This window comes from Pyxicephalus adspersus, chromosome 10, assembly GCF_032062135.1.
Source record: "Pyxicephalus adspersus chromosome 10, UCB_Pads_2.0, whole genome shotgun sequence".
Taxonomy (NCBI): Eukaryota; Metazoa; Chordata; class Amphibia; order Anura; family Pyxicephalidae; genus Pyxicephalus; species Pyxicephalus adspersus.
In genome coordinates this window covers 43440483-43463106 of record NC_092867.1, presented here as the reverse complement: position 1 = coordinate 43463106, position 22624 = coordinate 43440483, and the positions used below count along the sequence as shown (strand labels likewise).

The following is a 22624-nucleotide window of genomic DNA, read 5'->3' as shown; positions in this document are numbered from 1 at the left end:
TCCTGCCTTGTATTGCTAAAGGTTCCTGCCTGGTATCGCTACAGGTTCCTGACTTGTATTGGAACAGATTCATGTGTTTGTTTTATTAGACAGAGGGCAAAGGAATAATTACCAGAATTGCCTGTTGTCTCCCTAAATCTAATCTTACTGTCTTCCCACATAAATCGTTTTGCACTGAGTAGGTTGGTTACAAATTGGTTGTAAGGATGTTCTGGATTCTTTTTAGAAATGGTCTCTCTTGTTCCCCTTGTTTTCCACTTAGTAGGTTGCACTACTAAAGTGTTGTGATCTATGGACAGAACTTTTCCAATAGAATCAAAGATTTTGAGTAAATAAGATGCAGATGACCATAAAAGCTACAACAGATTACAGAATGCTAGTGTCTGCTTTGCTTGGAATTGTTGTTTCAGTAATGTGTGCTCTGGCAAATTTTACACAGATGTCATCGTGATTCTACCATCCATGACTCCATGTGATCGGTTACATTGGCTTTGGCTAATAACCAAAGTTAGTTGAACATTTTCCAATTCACCAGTCAAATAATGTTGCTTTGTATTATCACGGACCAGTTATCGTAGAACTTCTTATTTTGGTTAGATTATATTGTTTATTCTCTGGTCAGCAACATAATGTAATCTATTTATCTAAAACTGATAAATCCTATTTAGGAAAAATGTAGTGTTGTAACCCAAGGGAACAAACAATTCAGAAGTTTTCATGTTGGCAGGTTGTAAGGATTGCAATACTTTACACTAAATTATTCCTTGCATTAGAAAATAGCATTGAGCAAGTGGACATGAAGTGGACCTTAATGGCAGGTTCCTAGTTCAGCTCTGCACAACTTGAGCCTATTATGCTCTCTGACTGCAGGTATATTTATAACATCCACAATTAGGTTTATGCAATTATTGGGGAAACCCATAGGGATCCTTTAGATATAAGGGACAGCACCAATAAGCTTCAAGCCTTCAGATCTTACACAAAGGTTAAGTTGGCCTAAATACAATCCAACTTTGAAGACAACATACACCGCTCACTGGGAGACACCGCTGTTAGTCTGCAACTAAATCCCTCATTGCTAAAATCCAATGAATCATTAGAGAGGAGATCGCTGCAGCAACTAAAAAGCTTTTCACTGCACTGCTAAAAGAGATCAAGGAAAGTAGTCCTCTGGGTGGCTTCACATTGATGATGGAACTTTGATGTATCTGTACATTAAGCTTTTAGACACAACAGGTTTACTACCTACTGCATCACCAACTCCACAATCATCTATGGCTGCTGCCGTTTAGAATGCTCTGCTTTCAGCTAAACAATGCTCCAAGGCTTTGGATCATCTACAGTTGCAGTCCCTTTGCCAAACATTGAACATATTATTGTCTGTCCCATTCCACCATTGGTTGATATAGTTTTTATTGGGTAAATACTGTGTAATAATAATAAAATTCCTGTGGCTTTGAGGGTAGACTGTCTACAGCCGCTGGTTTTATTTATTCCTAAATCTTTTTATGCTTCTCTAATGTTATGTATTATATAATGTTTTCAGCTTGGGCCTAGGGACTGTATCAGCCAGGTCATTGGTTGTCTTCCCTTGTTGCAATTATGACCATTCGCTCAAGGAGACCTGTGGTTTTAAAGGGAGTCTGCTGGGAGTTGTTGTTGTTTTTTCCTTTTTAGCTTATGGTTTATCATGCCTTTGTAATGTCATACCTTTTGCCTGAGCCTAGAGACTGTATCCCGACCTTGTCAATGAAACCTGTGGTTTGTTTTAAATTCTTGGTTTAACAGATTTTTAGCCTTTGACATTCTTTCTGTTGTCTTGTCTTGTTACTTCAATATGTTTGTGTCATGAGAGGTGGACCATTTTTTGCAAACTCTGTTTGTCATACTTCCAATGGGAAGAGATTTTGTTATTGTGGGATTATACTTCGGTGTTATCCATCTAACTTTTGCACCTGCTAAACTTTGACCTATATGCTGATCTTTAAAGAGGAAGTAAACCCAAAACTACCCAAAACAAAAAACTCAAACTTACCTTCAATCCCACAGAGCAGTCGACCTGTCAGGAGGTTTCTTCCATCATGTCCCGCGTCGTCCTGGTATCTGTCTTTGGGCCAGCACACCAGGCACCACTATCTTCTCCTCTTCTTCCGGCGCGAGATCGGGTGACATAGATTGGGGAAAAAAAACTTGCTGATCTCACTGCGAATGCGTGGGATCGGCAATTTTTTCCCCTTTTGAAGAAACGGCTCCTTCCGCGCATGACAGAGATGCTTGATCATGCACAGAAGGAGCAGCCAAGAGCCTTCCGGGATGTGTGACGTAGGTATCCTCTGTGCTCCCATTCATTCCTGATCGCCTAGGCGATAAAGAATTAAGAAGGCGGTGCTGCTTTTTAAAAAAAGGGTGTTGCACAAAAAAAAACCACAAACGAACCGAATTTTTACTTTAAATAAAAGTGTTGTCTACCCCTTTATGTAAAATGAAAATTCTGAGTTTAGATACGCTTAAAGTGTCACCTATGTGTATCAATAAATATCATGTCGTGTTTAACGTAAAGAATATTGTACTATAATAGATGTCAGTTACCTACCTACTCTGCATTTTGTGCTGGAGAGAAGTGCAGAAGATATGACGGCAGGCAGTATGTGCAGAAAGTAGGATAATATGGTAGAAAAGGATATGACAATGGTCAGTATGTGCAGACGAGATGAGTGAAAAATGTAAAAGGCAGGCAGTATGTGCAGAAAGAGAGTGTTAAGGATATTAGAAGGGGCAGTAGGTACAGGTGAGAAGTGCCAAGAGTATGATGAGCAGTATGTGCAGGAGAGAAGTGCAGAAGATATGACAGCAGGCAGTGTTTGCAGAAAGTAGAATAAGATGGTGGACAGCATGTGCAGGAGAAGAGGGTGTAAAGTGGTGATATATGTAGAGGAGAAGTGATCCATAGTATCATAACTGTGTCCAGTATGTGGAGCACAACAGTGTGAATATATGATGACAAAGTATGTACAAGAAAGAAGTGCAGATGTTAGCACACGTTGGCATTATGTGCAGGGGTTTAGTACAGAGAAGAAGACTTCTGTACAAGAAGTACAGAGGGTGTGATGTCCTCTGTGATGACCACCAGTATGTGCGTGTCAAAGGTATGATGGCAGGACATATGTGCAGGTTAGAAAAGCATTTGGCATCAGCATTTGGAGCAGAAGAATGTAGAGGGTATAAAAGCAGACAGCGTATATGGGATGGAATTAAAAAATGTGTGATAGCAGGCATAAGAGAACTTTGGGGGTATGATGACAGGCAGTATGTTCAGAGGAGGAGTGTTGGAGGGTATTAAAGCAGATAGAATGTGCAGGAGAGGAATGCAAAGGGTATGACAGCATGCAGAATATGAAGAAATACCAGGATTGAATTGACAAGGGTTTTGATTGCAGGTAGTATATTCAGGAGTGAACTGTGTTCAGCATTCAGTCGGCAGAGGATTTTGATGAACAGAAGCTCATCTATCTCTTCCTGCTTGACATCTGAGTGTGACAGAATAGCTGTCATAGTGTAATGTGCTGTGCTCTGGCCATAACAAGACACTCTCAGTGCCCCAGATACATAGAACAGAGTGGTTATCAAAGCTGAATTTCAGTCCTTGGGCAACTCTATGCTTTGCATGTAGTAAAGGTTTTAGTGCCAATAAAAAGGTTACATCTAACATACACCCAGCTGTTTTATGTCATTGTTTTGTTTTATTTGCTATATTCCCCTAATTTTACAAATGCCTCTTTATAAGGTGAAAATTGAGCATGTTCTCTGGTAAACTGTAGTATTCCAGATGTCCAAAAGTAACTACCCTATCTCAGGGATGTAAGGCAACTTCTTAATCATACTAATTTATAAATTAAGAGGCAACGTGCATGGAAAAACAAGTCATGTAATTTGTAGATTACTGTTTTCAAGAATGGTAAAATTTACCAGGGTACCATTAAGGTAAAGTTTATTAAGTAAGTGAATGTGGACATGGGTTTCTATAGATTCTCCCCAGCATATCAGTGATTGTGATTGGAATCAAAAAGCAAGATGCTCTTTTCTTTAGAATTATTGTCTTACTCCAGGGTTCAGAGCTTCGTCAAACCAGGAGCTTTATATGATAGGATGCTTCTATGATTCCCTGATTTGTATGCATTTCCTCCCATTGCACCCCTTGGTGAGGCAGGGTCACTTTAAGTTTTGAAAGCGTTAAGGTTCTAGGTAGTTCTGGAACTTTTTTCTCCACAGGGGAGTGCTGTTTGGATACCTGTTGCTGCAAATGTGTTACCTGGATGGGCACAGGTAACAGCCAATCACTGCTCTTCTGGAATTATGTTCTGGCCTATGGACTATTTTGGCACCTTTTAGGGCAATTAGCTTCTAAATATTAAAGTATTGAAGAACTTGGTGCTAGGAGTCCCCTCTTGCAACCATGCTGATTAGTAAATATACTGATTAGTTAAAGTAGACCAAAGTCAAAATATTAGGATTGGCTGTGTTAAAGGGAATATCTAGTTAGTTTAATTAAGGCCAAGCAGTACCCATGGAAATCTATGTCTTGAGGAGATCATAAGCAACAATACATTTTTAGACACATTACATTACCTTCGTACTGCTTTTAAAATGACCTATATAACTGGATACCTGCAGTCGCTGACATCACTGATTTGGTCTTTCATACCTCTGATGACTTCATATTCTTATAACTAGAGTTTCTTTCTGATCATGTGCAGCATGTTTGCTCAGAGGTAGCACTCTGGCCTTTGCAGTGCTAGGTCCCAGGTTCAAATCTCGGCCAGGACATTATCTGCATGGAGTTTGCAGGTTCTCCCCGTGTCTGCGTGGGATTCCTCTGGGTACTCCGGTTTCCTCCCACATCCTAAAAACATGCAGTGAGGTTGATTGGCTTCCCTCCAAAATTGACCTTAGACTATATAAATGACAAATGACTGAGGTAGGGACATTAGATTTTGAGCCCCTTTGAGGGACAGCTAGTGACACAACTATAGATTTTGTACAGTGTTGCATAATATGAAGGCGCTTTATAAATACTGTGTAATAATAATAATAATAATATTAATAATATTACTGAGTTGTCATAATTCTTCAGATGACCTTTTGGAGAGGAATACAGCACAAAGGGTTTACTTTATTCATTCTGTGGATCTCTGTACATTCTGTACAGGAACCAGTAACTTATCCTTTGCCCTCAGCTTGACTTTCTTTGGGAACATAGTCTATAGTATAGGTCCTATTTAGCTAAGGAGGACCATACTGCATATTATGTGTGTGGTATTGTAAGGACACTAGAACAAGCCCCACGGGACAGATCCGTACTGGACCTAGTGAACCTGTTTAGCAATGTGAAATATGTTCATAGTTTATAAAGGAATATGTTTTGCAATTTCTAATTATAGGGCATTTAAGGGGAAATATAGGGCAAAAATGGCCTGGACAAAATTATTGTCACCCTCAACTTAATAGATGGTAGCACACCCTTTGGAAGAAATAACTGATGTTAATCACTTTATTTAACTGTCAATGAGTCTTTTACATCTCTTTACTGGAATTTTGGACCACTCTTCCATTGCAAACTGCCCCCAGGTCTCTCAGATTTTAAGGTGTAAGAGTGTAACACACTGAGCGTTGAGAAAAGAAAAAAGAGCTGAAGAATTGCCTGAGGATGTCAGAACCAAAATTATAAAAAAGCATAGACAATCTCAAGGATACAAGTCTATCCCACAAATCCTAATGTTTCTGTGTCCACTGTGCGCAGCATTGTAAGGAAGTTTACAGCCCATGGCACTGTAACTGATCTCTCTGGGCGTGGACAAAAGAGAAAGATTGATGATATGTTACAATGAAGTAAATCTCTAAAGTAGTTTCCTGTGTAACATGATCTCTCTGAAATTGGTGGACATTTCTGGTAAAGAGAGCACGTTATCCTGCCTGGCATGATTTTGTGTAGTTTGTTGGAGACCTGGAAAGAAAAAAGTTTGTGTCCTCTGTCCTTGCTATGTAGACAGTGGATGAGAAGGCGCCATATAATTGATGTCTGGGTTCCCCTAACCCAGAGGGGTATAGTACTGTTGGCCATGCTTCCCGTGCTAGGAAGTTTGTTATTGGCCCTCTAAATAGCACACCTTGTCTAAAAGTGTTCATGTGGATACTTTGATAATGATTTGACACCAACACTTGAAAGTTAAGTTAAATACAGTAGTGTATTTAAAGTGCAGAAATTGTTGGGACCTCCGCTAGAGGATAAGAGAGTTATAAGTAGTCTGCAGATCTCATAGAAAAGACACTGACAAACCCATGTCCCAGTGTTGTCCTAACAATGACAAAATATAAAGGAACTAGTGGAAAAGTAAAGAACCTGAGGCCAGTGAAGTACAGATCATCGCAAAGGAAAGCATACAGACTCAGGCGCAACAGGTGGAACATGTGCCTTAAAAGTTTGTAAGGCCCATTTGGGGACCTTCTGCATGAAGTGCTTGTTGAAAAGCATTTACAAAAGAATTCTCTACAGTAGCACAGTTTGAATGAGGTTAATCTATTTATTTGCATTCTTACATACCATAACTGCAGATACTGGTTTTAGGTATTTTTGCCTAAAATCAGGTAAATTACTAAGAAGCTGAATTGATAGACTACTAATATGTGCCTAAATAAAGAAGATTATTTAAAGAAACTTCCACCCTTATCCATTTCTTAATCTTAAACAGGCCACATCCCTAACATTCATAGAAAAAAAATTACAAAAATAACAACATTTTATTATTATTAAACATTTTTTAATATGTTTATCATTGTATAAATGTTTTATATTAATAACATTTTGTTATTTTTGTAATTATTATTGATGGTTTTGGCTTTAAAAGTCCCGCTTAAAATTGATGTCTTTCATCGTATATCTTTTCCTATAAATAAAGAAGAACTTTAAGTTATAGTATGAGGTACAAACTGGAAATGGTATTGCTGTATTGTACAGTGCATTGTTACATAAACTCAATTGATAATTCAGTGTTGTATGTAATATAATCATCAGCAGGTAAATGTTCTGGTAATATCTGTCATTATTATTTGCTCTAAAACTTACATTTAAATGATTTAGATTATAAATTAGCTATCTTTTTTGTGGTAAATATGTACAAATGTCGTTTATGATAAAGATAACTATATTTAACTTATAGAGTATTTTACCGTATAGACAGGGAAAACAAAATGTTGAAAACTTCAAGCGTTCTCCTAGTCGCCCCCATCTATCATCTGCCATCTATATAGAACATTCCCAATCTGTCATGGATTATTCTATCACATTATATATACTGCTTTTTAGTGCTTTTTGTCTGCATGTTGTATTACTTTGACAGCACAGCATTGTGTAAGCATGGACACTGTGAATTTATGGTTTAGCACACACGGATGTAAGATGTGTATATTTAGATGTTCTGCCTAAGAATATCCAGTCTGTACCCCCAGCTGAGAAATAATGCTGGAAAGAACACAAAGTACTAGAAAATAAGCTCCAGACTAGGCATCTTGCTATTAAAGAGAGAGACTTATTGCTACAACATGTGCTATGCTGTCCGTAGACAACTAGAAGATCCGTGCATGGGATGTGAAATAAAAATTTGCATTAAATCAGACTGTATAACACAAATACTGTTCATGCATTTTGAGTACAATATAATTTGATATGAAATGTTATTATTTATGTAGATTTATTGCTTCACATTTCCATTTAAAACAGAAAAAGTATACGTTTACAGTATTCAACACAGAAATATTTTTAAGCTGGTAGAGAGCAAAAAATAGGTGGGTGGCAGCCCCCGTATTGTGACCTAATACTTTAGAAACCACCCAAAAACAGCTGGGTGGTTACTGAAAAGTGCCAGGTGGTGTGTCCAGCTAAAAGGGGCTAGGGAGAACACTGGGTTATGTGAAAAAGTAAGTTCACCTTATCAATTTATTTACTCTTCAAAATATTTATAAAGGGAAAATTTGGAATATTTATTTGAAAAGTACCTACAGATAAAGGTAAACAAAGAAAATATTCACCCATTTGTTCAAATAATATCAACAAATGTAATGGTGCACTAAAATAAAAGCTGGTAGCCCCTTGGCTAAAATTACTTCTTGCAGGCACTTTAAATAACCTAAATATTAAACTAAAGTCCTACTTTGAACTTTAGGGATTTAGGCTGGTGATTATTGTAGAAAGGAACAGTCAATGTCAGAAGGCAATGTCTCTTCTGCAATAACTGCTCTTACATGCCTGTTTTCCGCCCAGTTGCCAGATTTTGCTGCAAATCAAGATGGCTGAAAATTGTCTTCAGGAAATTAGGAAGAAAGAAGATGGAGGTGGCTGGGCATGGGCATAAGTGAGTAGTCAAGGGTTTAGTTCAGGTTTGGGCACACTAGAAAAATCTTTAAATTAATGGCTCAAAATGAGGAATTGGGGAATTATGGACTGGTCTTCTTAAATCCCATCGAAATGCTGTGACAAAATTTAAACAGGCAGATTCAAATATCTTGGTACTGAAGGAGTTTTGCAAAGAGAAGTGGTAACAAGTTTTATGGACAATGTTAAAGTGATTAAAAACACTTTCTGTTCTAGGGTGGCAATGTTTGCTTGCCATATTGTATTTATAAAAGAAGAGCATTGCACCCCTGAAACGGAAGTGTTTTAGGACTTCAGCATACTCTTCATCGTCATACAAAAGGGAGTTTTCTATAGTACACAAAGAGAACTTAAAACATTGTTAACTGGACTGCTTTTGCTCTCTGCCTCTGCTGCAGTTATCAGCTCATTAGATTCCTTGGGTATAATTTTGAACATCTGCATTCTTTAAATGGTAGATTACACAAATTGGAGGGGAGCAAAGAGAAGTTCATTGTTTGGGTTTACATACACTTTAACATCACTATGTGTATCGTGTTGGCAATTCTTTGGGTGGTCTGGGCAATACATTTAATGGCACTTGTTGGTAGGGATTTGTCTAAAAATCCATCCAGTTCATTGGCAGAAGGAACGTGTGGACCCTTCAATATTTAAACAGTTATACTAATATACTAATACTAATGTTCATTTTGGTATGAAAGTACTTTAGATATATCATTACTAACAATCATATCTTACTGTTGGAACCAATGCATAAAGCACTTGAGGCTGTATGTGATTTTAGCTGCTCTTATAAAAAGCAAACTGATATGTTATGGGAAAATTAGCTCAGTAACAGCTGGAGTGTTGAAATATGCCGGACCCTGTGCTGAGCTCCTTACAATATAATTATTCAGGCAATTTAGACAGAAAACATCTTGCTCTTCTGGTGCTAATGGCAGTAAAGCACATGAAGGAACAGAATGATTTATATAACAAGCACTTACTGGCCGAATTTTCACCTTCTGATATAATCATAAGCCTCAATTAGCTGAGACATTAAAAGACATGGATACACAAAGCACTAGAAAAAAAACATGCCGGACCTGTCATTTGACAGAATCAACTGTTTTATAGTGTCTCTGTGCAGATAGAAACCATATTATAGGATATATCTGAGCAGAGATGTTGAGATTACACCCATGCTCTGGGGCCAATCCATATTGCATTGTTATGGATACTACATTGTCAATTGAGACATCCTGCCACAAAAATAATTATCACATTAACTTTTTACAGCTGGACAGTACATTCTTTCTTTTATACCAAAATGTACACAGACTGAATATAATCCACCATGAATTACAAAAGTAAAGAGAAAATATGGCAGGGCTTTACATGTTCCCTACAAACTCTTCTCCCCTTCTGTGTTAGGACATGGCGGTATGAGTCACCATGGCTGAGCCATATGTGAATGTTTGGAACCATGACTAAAATTAACTAGTCTTAGGAAAGTTCTTACTTTCATCCATATTTTATCTGCTGTCACAATTTGGAATGTTCTAGGTCAGGGGTGTCTAACTCTGGCCCGAGGGCCAAATTTGCCCCCCCAAAGAATTTTTTTGGCCCCCAAAGGAAATCTAAACATGAATTGCAACTGGCCCACCGCTGCATTGAAATAGTGCCGCAATTCCCGTCATCACTGGCGTCTATAGACCAGCGGCCTCTCTGCATTGAAATGTTTTATAGACGCACGGAATTGTAGTAGCGGTGCTATTTCAGTGAAGAGGGAGTTCCAGCCACTCATAACACTGAGCCCCACATTGGACTGTTTTATTGACGCAGGGAATTGTAGTAGCAGTGCTATTTTACTATTATAGGCTTGTTCCAGGTTGAATGTTAAGAAAACCTCTTTGTTTCCATATGAAAAGGGTTTATATCTAATGAGAAGGAAAAACGTACTAAATTTTTTCAATACATTTCAAGTTAGGCCTACTAGTTTGTCCAAGTTTTTAATTTTGGCCCCAATTTTGGTGCATTTGAGTTTGACGCTCCTGTTCTAGGTGGAGTTTATCCTACCAACATTTGACTGTCCCATATTTGTGATTTAGACAGATGTTATATGTCATGTAAATTGGATGCTCATGGTCAATGGCACAATGAGCCAGGTTTATTAAAGCTCTCTAAAATTGAAGATGATAATAGCAAATGCCTTTTAAGAAATCCATTTCAGTTTGCTGATTTCCCAGGTTCTCCCACAAAAGTCTATCCTCTCCAGTCTTGATGAGCTTTAATAAATCAGCCCAATATATTTTGGCGCAGTATTTAATGACTTGGGTGCTTGGTTTAAACGCTGTTTATTCCAGTAAAAACCTTGTTTTTTTGCACATCTAGTTTAGTGTAGTTATTATTTGGACAAGGGCCTATATTTGGGATCAGCTTGGGATATTTGTGTGCTTATGCTTCCTAGCAGTTGAGTGGTGAGAAAGCAACAGGTCTGTATGACCTGCAGACATTTTATGCAAAGTTATATAATAAATATAAGTATGTTAATCCAGTGCAACACATAACACCTACACCCTTGGTCAAGGGAAAAGCAAAGCAAACCTTCTTGGACAACTGCATGTTTCAAGAATTCTACATAATTTTGTATTGCAATAATATTTTCCATCAAATAATTTATTGGTAATATATTAAAAAGCAGTAGGATAGAATATGCTGCCAAACATGAACAAAATACCAAACTGATAAAAACTGTGAGAGCTAAGCAACACAACATTCAGAGCGCACATTATGCTGTCTTCAAAAAAAAATCAGTGTATGTGTACTCCATCTGCTAACTCAAACTTTTATCCCTAATGGCTCCTGAACACCTGCACGTGTTTCACTAAAGCATTTTACCTTTAAGGTTTTTACTGCCTGCAGAAGCTGTGCATGATACAAAATACATTAGTTAACAGGGTCAATAGAATAAGGGCATAGAATGAGGAACACTATAGCTTAAGGAATATGAAGATTTACAAAAGCAGAAGCGCAGTCTGTATAAGCGATTCACAAATATGGCTGCCTTTGTGAACGTATATAATTTACACATAGGATTTTAGCCCAGACAATACCACTTCCTCCAGCACACACCTCACAAATATGCATGAACCCAGACAGGAAAGGAGACTGCTCCCCACAGCATAGGTAGCCCCATTGTTGGTTCCAACACTGCAACAGCAGGAGGATGAAGGATGAATTGTTTATTTTTGTAGGTGATTAGATGGCTCACTGCTACTTTCACAGGCATGAACTTGTTTTTAGAAGAAGCTGAGAAAATTAACAGTCTCTGATGAAACATTGTTTTGTTGTTTGTTTGTTTGTTCTTTTTTACTAGTATTCTATTATTAGCTGGTAACACCAGGCATTATTGTCACCAATCTTTACTCAAATGTCAGATAACTTATCCCCTGCTGTTTCTCCAGCTATTAAGCTAAGTACACACTTCCAATGGTTCTCGCCCGATAATGGTCTCAGGGCCGATATTGGACAAGAATCTAAAGTGTGTACAGCGCGCGTCGTTTAACGTCTGAACAACCGTCCTGGCGGATTCATGGATGATGAACGACCAATGATCGTAATGCAAGGGAAGGGGGTAAGCGTGCAGCGGGATGCCGCTCTGTCATACTCGTTCATTCGTGGAGTGCTTAGTCGTTGGAAAGGATCGTGAAAGATCCTTTCCAACGACTATAATTGCAAGTGTGTATGCGGCTTTAGTATTCCTGGAAGTACTTCGGCAATCTTTGCAACAGTGAGGATGGAGAGCAATGCAGATCAAAGACGGAAATCTTTTTGTTTTTTTTAATTGTTGACTTTTTTGTATTTGCTTTAACCACCCGAGCGATAACCTCGACCTTGGTTCGGGGTTAAAATAATTACAATTATCGATAACCCTGAACTTTTCTCACTGTATGAAAATACAGTGAGAAAAGTTCGGGTTTATCGATCACTTACCTGGTCCCGCTGCGATCCAGCGTCGTCCTCCAGCGTCGATCTCCAGCGTCGTCCTCCAGCGTCAGGTGCCCTCTGCGGGAAGAAGGCCGGCTTCTTCTCCCTCCGTAGCGTGTATGTCGGCGCGTACGATGACGTTGGCGCGTGTGCGGGAAATTCAAATTGAAAGTCATTCAAACACATTTTGTATTGGATTGAATACAAACTCCTGTATCCAATCCAATACAAAATAATTCAAAATAAATACAAAGTATGTATTGGTAAATTCAAACTCTCATTTTGTATTGGATTGGATACAGGAGTTTGTATTCAATCCAATACAAAATGAGAGTTTGAATTTTGTTCTCATTTTGTATTGGATTGAATACAAACTCCTGTATCCAATCCAATACAAAATAATACAAAATATATTTATGTGGTTTTGTCTATAGGTATGTGACGTTGGACGGTTGGACACTAGGGAGGTGTTTTAGAAAAATATATTATTATACAGTATACCGAATTATCGCATTTTCAGTATTTTTCATTTATTTATGTATTCTTGTTTAAGATGATTTTTGTGTCTTTTATTTAATTTTATTAAAAGTAATTTTTTTTTTTACTTGTGTGTTTCAAACATTTTTTATATTCATGATATCTACTAGAACCCTGTTCGGACATATTTCTGTAAGTTACAGGTCTACAATTTAAAAAACAAAATTTCATGAAAAACAGTGTGACGCTTTTGGAACAGAAATCTAGACATCAGTGTAACGCCCAGGTGGTTAAGCTCATCAAATCCACATACATACTGTAACTGTGAAAAAAAAAAACTTTAATGAATATTTTGTATTGTTGACAATAGAACATTCCTTTTTCACATGTACATTCTGAATTTTAAAGAATTATAGGAAAAGCTGTGGGTTGTTCATTCATTTAAGTGAGGATGAACCTTTTCCGGGGAAATTACTTGTGCAGGTGATGCCTGTAATTTGAGTTCTCGGGCCAATCACATGAGCAGGAAATACCATTTCTGGGAGAGTTCCTTATACATACTCTGTACAAAATGCCTTTCGGCCACAAAATAGTATTTAAAGAAGAAATGGCTATTTAACAATTACCAATGCATGTGTTTTTTCAGTTAAGGTTTTCCTTTAATTGATACTTTAGTCCTTCTGTTAAATCTGAACCAGAATACCATAACCCAGAGACGGATAAAATGTCTAAGCCAATAACAACCAGATGTTATTGGTGGCCTTTTGCACTTCTGAAGCTGATTTGAAGTTTGTGGGTTCCTGTGTGTCATTGTGGTTTCCATCGCTCCACACTAGTTCCGGGAATAAACAGGAAAAACTGTGTAAAATTATGTAATTGCTATGATTTTACAATTCCTCGAGAAAAAAATAAACTTGGGAAAAGTTGCTTAAGTTTGGAGTTTATTGGTAAAGGAATAGCAGATTTGTTCTGAAAGTGTTGCTTTCCATTTTCATCCTTTTAGATGCTGAGCCTGCAAGCCCCTTCCATACAAACAGAGAAGACTGGTGTAATGAGCACCGCAAGTTCCATAGCCGCCTGGATGTAGTACAAGAGGTAATGTCTTTTTAAATATTAAAAACTGTGTGATGTATAAATGTTAAAGCAGAACTGCAGACAACTGTAACTGTACTGGTGATAGGATTGGGGTACATTCAAAAATTGCACATAATGTCTTATATAGAAAATATATATTTTACATGATTATTCTATTCATTAAAAATGTGGGAATACGATATTAGATGGACTTTACTTTGCTAAGCTTAACATGTTTCCTCTTCTTTAACTTCCCTAGTGGTATTCCCAAGTGTGGCTTGGAGTTAATTTTCAGTACCAAAAGCCGTAACCCCGAGCCACACTTGGGGTGGCATTGTAAAGGACTTACCTGGTCCAAAAGAGCCTCTGGTGATGTCCGCCCAGCCCTTTGTCCCCTGGCCTCGTGTCCCCGGCATGATCAATGGGACGATCTGGAAGAAAGGTCCAGATCACTTGAAGACTCAATTCACATCTTTGTATGTTTATGTATTGTGATAGTTGTGTATTATAGGTGTGATATGTACTTTTGGTGTACTTTTTCATATGTATTACCACTGAACATTAAAAAGGTGGGATAATAGTAAATAATCTTTGATCCGCCAACTGCAGGCCCCTAGCTGCAGTTGTGAAACATTAAGCAGTGACATAAGAAAAGGAGCAAATTGTCCTATTTTTTATGTTTTTCTGTGGACCTATGATTATCCCAAAAAATATTAAAACTCACGAATTGATTGATTTGCAGCCCTGCTGGAATTCTGCTACTTTTTTTTTTAAAGTCTGTGTAGACTAATCTTAAGTCTGCAGGGACGGTTTCCCTAGCATTTAAATGCCCATGTTTGATATTGCCATGCATTACAATGGGCTAGTCCGCACCAGGGCTTTTGTGGGCAGCGTTCTTCAGCGTTCCACAGCGTGAAGTTCTTCAGCGTTAAAAAAAAGACCTCTTGCTGCCTTTATTTTTTTTTAACTGAATGTAAACACCTATAGAGACCTAAAACTTCCTGTAAATACTTCCAAGCATTTGGAAGTGTTTACAAGCCTTTTTAATTGCCTATAAATGCTTTCTTCAAATAGAAGTGTTTACAGAAGTTTATAGGCATTTTAAATTCCTACTTTAAATGCTTAAGAAACACCTAAAAAACGCACAGAAAAGCATTATGGGGTAATGCTTAAGCAATAGGCAGTCCATGTAGACTTAGCCTGGGGTTCGCTTTCTCTCTTGCTAGTTTGAGGGGTCCTGCTCTTGTGTTCTCAGCGTTTTATTAGGATGTTCCAAAAGTAATACTATCACTAAGAATAAACTTTTATGTACTATGTGTTATTGTGGAACATCATTAGGGGTAGATTCGGACCTGCTTTTTTTGCAGGTTTTTGCAAGCTTTTGCAGAAGCTCCATGGAGCTTCTAGGGACAGTTTGACTACAAAACCACCTACCTAGACTTGCATTGAACTGCTCAGAAACGTTTGTGTGGGCGTTGATGACCTTCTGCTTTAGGAGTTTTTAAAACAAGGACATTGCTCATGCCCTTGCTGAATAGAACAAACACAGCTTTTTGTTTTAGAAGTTCAGAAAACCAGAATAAATGCCTGTATAGGAGTTTTTATACAGTAGTAAAGTAGTAGTCCTCTTTTTTTGCAGGTCTGAACATAGCCTCACAGTATTTGTTAAAAACAATCTGTGCTGTAGAAATAATAAATCCACCATAAAAAAAAAAAAAATATTAAAATAGTAAACCTGTACTGTTATTTTTATTCCTTAACATACACATGCACTGTGCACCTTAAATACTTTTTTTACTTTTCAGTGCTGCTCATCTCTTCTAGCCCCTTTCAGCCAGTCCTTCCTGTTACATGCATCAGTGTCTGCCGAACCCAACATGATGAATCAAATCAACCTAAACAGTTGTATTTGGTATAAAATAAATTACTAAATAACATTGAACCTTCTGACTTTCCAAATACAGACCAGATTTTAGTATAAGCCAAGCAATTTTCTGACTTTGGAAGCCATTCATTTACTTCTTTATGGTAAAGAAATACTGTGTGGCCCTGGCCCTTGAGGAATAGAGCTAAGTACCCCCTGCCTAGAGCCTTTAGTCCCTATCCAGAAAAGAAATGGTTCTGTTTTGATGGAAGAGACATGTAGGTACTTGGTTGAGTTGAAGGCTTACCACCTTACCACTTGTCTGATTATTTTTTTTTTCTTGTCTATATGTGACATACATATATACTGCTTCTTATCAGAGACATCCAAATATATATTTGCACATGGATTATGAAAATATGGATCAGCTAACTGTCCATACAACATGCATCTTGTATGTGAGAATAAAGGATTACCATATTCTTCTACACTACAGGCTCACAGCGCCACCTTGTGTCCTCTACAAATAGAAAATAGCAGTGCAGGAAAACTATTGGAATGTAAATATTCCTAGAAGATAGTGTAACTATACTATATAAAAAATATTCCAAGAGGATAGTGTAACTATACTATTTAAAAAATATTCCTAGAGGATAGTGTAACTATACTATATAAAAAATATTCCTAGAGGATAGTGTAACTATAATAGTGTAACTATACTATATAAAAAATATTCCTAGAGGATAGTGTATACTAGAGATGTGGGTGATGCTGAGAATTGAAGTAGTGGCAGTGTACTCGCGTTTATAATACAGCAGCTTGATATGAATTGCAGCTGGCCCGCCCTTACTACAGATTGCAGTAGCGGCGGGCCAGCTGCAATTCTTATTAAGAATTCTTTTGGGGGACAAAAAAAAGAACAAGCCGGGCCAAAGTTTGACACCCCTGATATAAAGTGTCCCCCCTGGTTCCACCCAATTGTTGTATTGTATTTAATTTATGTCCTGAATTGCCCTGAACATATTATGGTTTGTGTACCTGGCTGTCAATGTTTGTATATTGGAAAGCTGTAGTGTAGTTACAGAACCAGTTCAAAGAGAATAGTGGGTTAGGTCCTTCTAATATCAGCGGCTTGTTCTCGTTATTTGCCAAAAGGGAAAAGGAGGGGGAAGAGGGTTACGAAGTTTGTTGCAAATTCTATAAGACACTTGTCATAAGAACAATAATTAACATTGCAGCAGAGGAATTTGGAAATGCAGAATTTTGGAATTAGTTCACCAAGCAGAAAAAAATTGGTATTGTCAAGTTATCAGAAGCATACTGATACTTCTAAACTTTGACATTTACGTTTAGAAAAAAATACCCGTTAAATAGGTAATTCTTTAGATTAAAGCTCAAGTCCAACTAAAAAGTGTTTGTTTTGGATTTTATCCATGCCAAGTTTTGTTTGCTGTGTCCTATGATGACATTCTGTCTTTTCTGGAACATTCATTAAATGATGATTTGATGCTGTGACCCAAAGCAATGCCCACATACCACTCAATCACAAACTGTTGGATTCAGCATTTGAATGCAAAGAAAAGCTCTGAGCTGTGTCAACTGCTCTGCATTCTATACTAGATATATAACAAATCAGTGGGTGATTCTGTTAGTTAGATTACAGCTATAAATATATCTTCTGGATGTAAAAATTTAACAAATATAAAATGCCAGCAGCATGTTAATGAAATCACCTAAAAGTTGCCTGCTTATACTTTATCTCCTAGATCAATAACTCAATATTGTGAATTTCCTCACAGAAACATAAGATTCAGACCAAAGCATAAGCAATAATTGCAAAATAGAGTAGTCCAACCAAAGCAGCAGCAGATCCAGGGCCGCCATCAGACATTTCTGAGTCCCTTACTAGATAAACTACTGATGTCCTCCCTACTGATTCCCCTTTACCATGACTCCAAAACCTTATTGCCCCCACTTTATGGACCTCCCTCTTCATCCTATTGGGAGAATCCCCTTGTCCTAACCAGTCAATACTTACAATCAGAGTTCTAATAGCCTTTCAGGTTGTAAGTTTGTTTCAGCAGGTCCTCCTCATCTTCTGTATCATAGTTTGTACTAGGTTTTAATGAAAGTTTAACATTTGTACCAGATATTTTTTTTTTACATCACTGCGTAATATGTTAGCATTTTATAAATAAAGAATAATTTGTCATTTGTAATAGGTGCCATATATTTGTAGATGTAAAAGCTTTATACATAACAAATCTATATGGTTGACTTTTCCACCTCACCAATACTCACTATGTTTTTGTTGCAGCGAGTGGAGAAAACTGTGGAGTTCTTATACTCTGAAGTGAATTCTGTGCTTGACGCAATTTCAGGATCCTCCTGGGCTCTCTCGGTAGCCCCCAGTGGCCCTCTCTTGGATATATTTGAAGAAGGTTAGTGGATTTATAAAATGTAGCCTGTGTACCCTTTTTATGGCAATAGCAAATACATTTTGGTATATATTATTTGATAATTCATAGACACAATATATTACCAAAATCATTCTGTACTGATTAGTTATAATACTAGTTCTAGGTCAGTTTTACTATAATCAGAGTTTGTAAAAGATAGACAATTATATCTACCTCACATAATGTTACAGATAAGTCAGAATAGGGTCTATTTTGGGTGGGGTGGGACAGGGGTGTAATGCTGTTACTGCTGTTAAATCTCCCTCTCTGGGGTTTGGCTTAGAGCAACCTAATAAAGCCCCATATGGTCATGGGTAGTACTTTTGATACCCGGCCTCTTCTGGCATCATACAACCTTTAATGAAGATGTTTCTCTGTTTTTACCTACCCACCTTATGAAAAAAATTATATTGTAGCATACTAGACTATCAGTTGTTCCTGGGCTCCATTGCTTATCCAGGTTGGGTAGCACATATAAGCTGCCCTTATTAGGCTGTCTGTTCACAATCAACATTATTGCTGTTTGTTTCATATTCATAATCATTATCACAACCATTGATAACCATTATTGCAATTATATATACCGTAACAAATATAACAATTTTGTCTTAAAATCAGAGCACTTGGCATTTGTGATTAAGGGGAATCATAAAATAGGTCATCGTTATAATAGGCAAATCCTGCAGTGGCTGTTAAGTTTAGCTGCCAGGTCATGCTGGAGGCCCCACTCTGTGGCAGAGCTGCTTTAACACCGATCAGCAGAATCATAGAAATGTGAACAAAAATACATTTTATATTTATTTACTTTACGCAGGAGTTTCCTAAACAAACAATTTAAATAGAATGATTTCATTTTCCATTGTCTTGTTTTGCAAATATACAAAATGGAGGAAAATGTCTAAAATGTATTTTTTAATAATAAAAAAAAAATGAAGGATTAAGAAAGATTACTTTTCGGAGGGCTCAGCTTAATATCTTTTTACGCACCTCCTTCCTTAACGTGTTAAACAATGAACTTCTCCTTATTGCTGACTACTGATATGCTATATATTCCACTTAAATTTTGTCTTTTGTAATAACAGTGCAAAAAATATTGCTAGAAATATTGTGAGATAATAACTTCTAGTAAACCAGGAGGTGGGAAGAGATGTAGAGAAGTTTCTAGTATTTGTATTCAATTAGAAAGCAAGTAGGCAAGGCTGACAGCATATGCTTTGGAATTCAAAGATGGAATTCATTGCTAAAAAGGAGAGCACCCAAACTGTTATTTATCTGTATTTGCAACATATGCACAAATGTGTTTTTTATTTTATTTTACCTGAACAGCAGAAGCTTCCTGCTTTGAACACATTTGCCCCCCTTTGTTCATTGGAAATCCTTTGGCAATTCAAACCAGCCTCCTGTCATTTTATGAATCAAAATGAATATATGGGAGGTGTCTTGCCTGAAAATCCTACATGCTTTATTTTGTCCTTGCCATTGATTCTTGTCAGAAACTTGGAAAACATGGAAGCCAAAGCACTAGCTTTATGAATGGGCAAACTTGACTCCAATCTTAATTGCTAAAAACTAGATAGAATCAATAGTAAAAGTGTCATTAAGGTGGTTGTTAAGGGTGTAGTGGGCTTGATATAACAAACATTCATGTTTGATGAACAATATTTCCACTAAACTGTGTACAAAAATAATGTATAATAAACCTAGAGATTTTAAAGTTCGACTACAATTTTGGAATTATTGGTTCCTGGTCAATGAAGTTTTTTCCCATTTTGCTCTTACAATTGCTATTTTGCCATGTGAAGAATTCTCTTCACATTGTACAAGTAGCTGTTGTCCTTTGTAGTGCCTCTCTTGCAAAATGTTGAAAAAGTCTTCTGATTAATTGTGGCTTTGGGTCTGTCAGACCTGATCCTGCCAGTCTTTTCCAGGATTTCAGTGCCCTTTGATAGTGTGGAGCCTAATGACACCTTGGCTTTCTTTGCAAGTTTTCTAAAGAAACAACCTCTCAATTTAAGGGTTAGAACTTTGAGATTTGTTTACTTGTTGTGTTACCTCAAATTTGTTTTGAACCTCTACAAACATCCCAGTGATCTTTGTACTATTTCAGGTTATTAGGTTTCAATGGATTTAGTTTTAAAACAAACTGAAAAAATGGTGTTCTTGAAACTTTCACCAATAGTGTATATGAATATACACATTAATAAAGTGCTAACATATTACACAGCGTTGTACATTAAATAGGGGTTGTAAGTGACTGATACAAACAATGACAAGAGGAGAGGTCCCTGTCCAAAAAAGCTTACAATCTGGGAGGTAAAGCATATTTTTTATATTTACTTGTTAAAGTCTAGTAAATTACCTGAAATAGTTAGTATAAATGTAAGAGGTCAAAAATCTAGGACAGAAATTAAAAAACAATGTAAATTTTAGACTTATAAAAGCCAATGTGTTGTAAAAAAAATCTAATGTGTTGAAGAGTACATTTTCCTACATCATCAAAAACACTTGAAAAATGAAGCAAACTCCAAAGATTTGTTACCTAGAGTCTATAAATTGTGTGTCCTGAACTTGGAGCTTGCATCACTGATGTTGAGGTTTCAGCTCATTGTATGTTATTTACAAGTAAAAAAAAAACAAAAAACAGACTACAATACTGTAGTTACATCCATTATGACTAAGGCTACGTAAACAGGTCCAATGGTTCAGGGCCGATATCGGACGAGAATTTGGCGTGTGTGCAACGCCCATCACTCATAATGGAAGTGAAGGGGGAGAGTGCGCAGTGGGGTGCCGCTCTGTCGTTCTCCCCCTCCCCTTTCCATACAGCAGAACGGTGCTGTATGTACAGCACTTGTTCATGCATTATGCACTCGTTAGTTAGTCATTGGAAAAGATTGTGAAAGATACTTTCCAATGACTATAACTGCAAGTGTGTATGCGGCTTTAGTATTCCTGGAAGTACTTCAGCAATCTTTGCAACAATGAGGATGGAGAGCAATGCAGATCAAAGACTGAATTTTTTTTTTTTTTTTTTTCCCATTGTTGATATTTTTGTATTTGCTTTAAGCTTATCAAATCCAAATACATACTGTAAGAATAGAACAATTGCATGTGTGTATGCAGCCTTAAACTTGTATCCCAACAAAAGACAAAAAGTCCATGTAGATGTTATATACAATGTTCAGGACAGCAGAAATCAATGAAAAATGTAATAAAGATGATTTACTAAGTAACATGTGCATGTTATAGTGGTGTCAGCAGTCCTTAACGCTGGAAACATTTTTATTTTTGATTTGAAATGCAGGTCATTGCGTGTTAATAAAAAGGGGCCTTAAACTGCATGTCGATGCAAAGCTGCACATTAACACACAATATGGACTGCAATGCACTGCAATGTACATTAAAACTTACAGCTGACCAGCATTTGGAAGGGTTTCACTTGGTAAACATCTCCTGGAAAAAACAGAAAGGTGTGCGTCACCAAACTAAATTGGCAACAACAAACTGACAATGATATGTGTAAATATAATCACAGCAATAACTGCTTCTTTGTATTTTTTTGTACAATTTCACCATTTATTACCAGTAATTCAGTAAACAGAAATAAACCATCAATCATATATTTTTCTTTTGCAGATTCTAGATGAAGATTTCCCCAACCTACCTGTGAGAAGCCAAAACGTCTTTATCAGTACTGCTTTTCTTCCATGTGCACTTTGTGATACGTAAATGTATTATATGTTAAAAAAAAAAAAAAAAACAAGAGGCCATGTTCTGGTGCTTTGCAAGAAAATCATATATGATAACCAATTATTTGTATTCATTCAAATCACTTTATAGTAAAATTGTTAAAAAATAAAAATGAACACACAAAGAAAAGATTCCTTTGTTTCTTTTTTTCTCTTCTTGTTTGAGAAATAAAAAGGATGAATTTACTGTAAGAGTTGAGAATCTGCACTTTCAATAATATGGAAACAAGCTAGCGAAAATTCTCCAGTACTTTAGTAAAACAACCCCTTAGTTCCACAAAAAAGCAGCACTTCTTCACATTTAAACATTTGTAAAAGCATGGGCTAAAATCAGCTCACATAATGCATTTCCCAGCTTATGGGAGGGGGAGCTTTAGAAGCTCCGCTTAGAAACCTCACAAGATGTAACAAATGAATAATGAGCCTTTAAATCTGTAAACTGATTTAATTTCACACAAATTTCACATCTTTGTAAAATGGATATAAATTTTCAGCACAATATAGGCACATCATGGTATATCTTTCATTAGCTTTCTAAAGGATGAAAACTATACCAGAACATAAACACAATATTTTAACATTACAAAGATTGGTGGCAGCAGCAGGA

General features: G+C 37.0%; 1 protein-coding gene across 1 annotated transcript in view; it reads left to right on the top strand.

The window, feature by feature from the left end:
- The window catches only part of PLAC9 (placenta associated 9), a 23119-nt gene extending 972 nt beyond the window's left edge, over window positions 1–22147 (top strand). The window contains exons 2-4 of the mRNA XM_072425025.1: window positions 13875–13966; window positions 18127–18250; window positions 21905–22147. Of these exons, the coding sequence (XP_072281126.1) occupies window positions 13875–13966; window positions 18127–18250; window positions 21905–21915 (227 nt within the window). The 3' untranslated portion in view covers window positions 21916–22147. The remainder of the gene's footprint in view (window positions 1–13874; window positions 13967–18126; window positions 18251–21904) is intronic.
- Window positions 22148–22624: the final 477 nt, after the last annotated feature.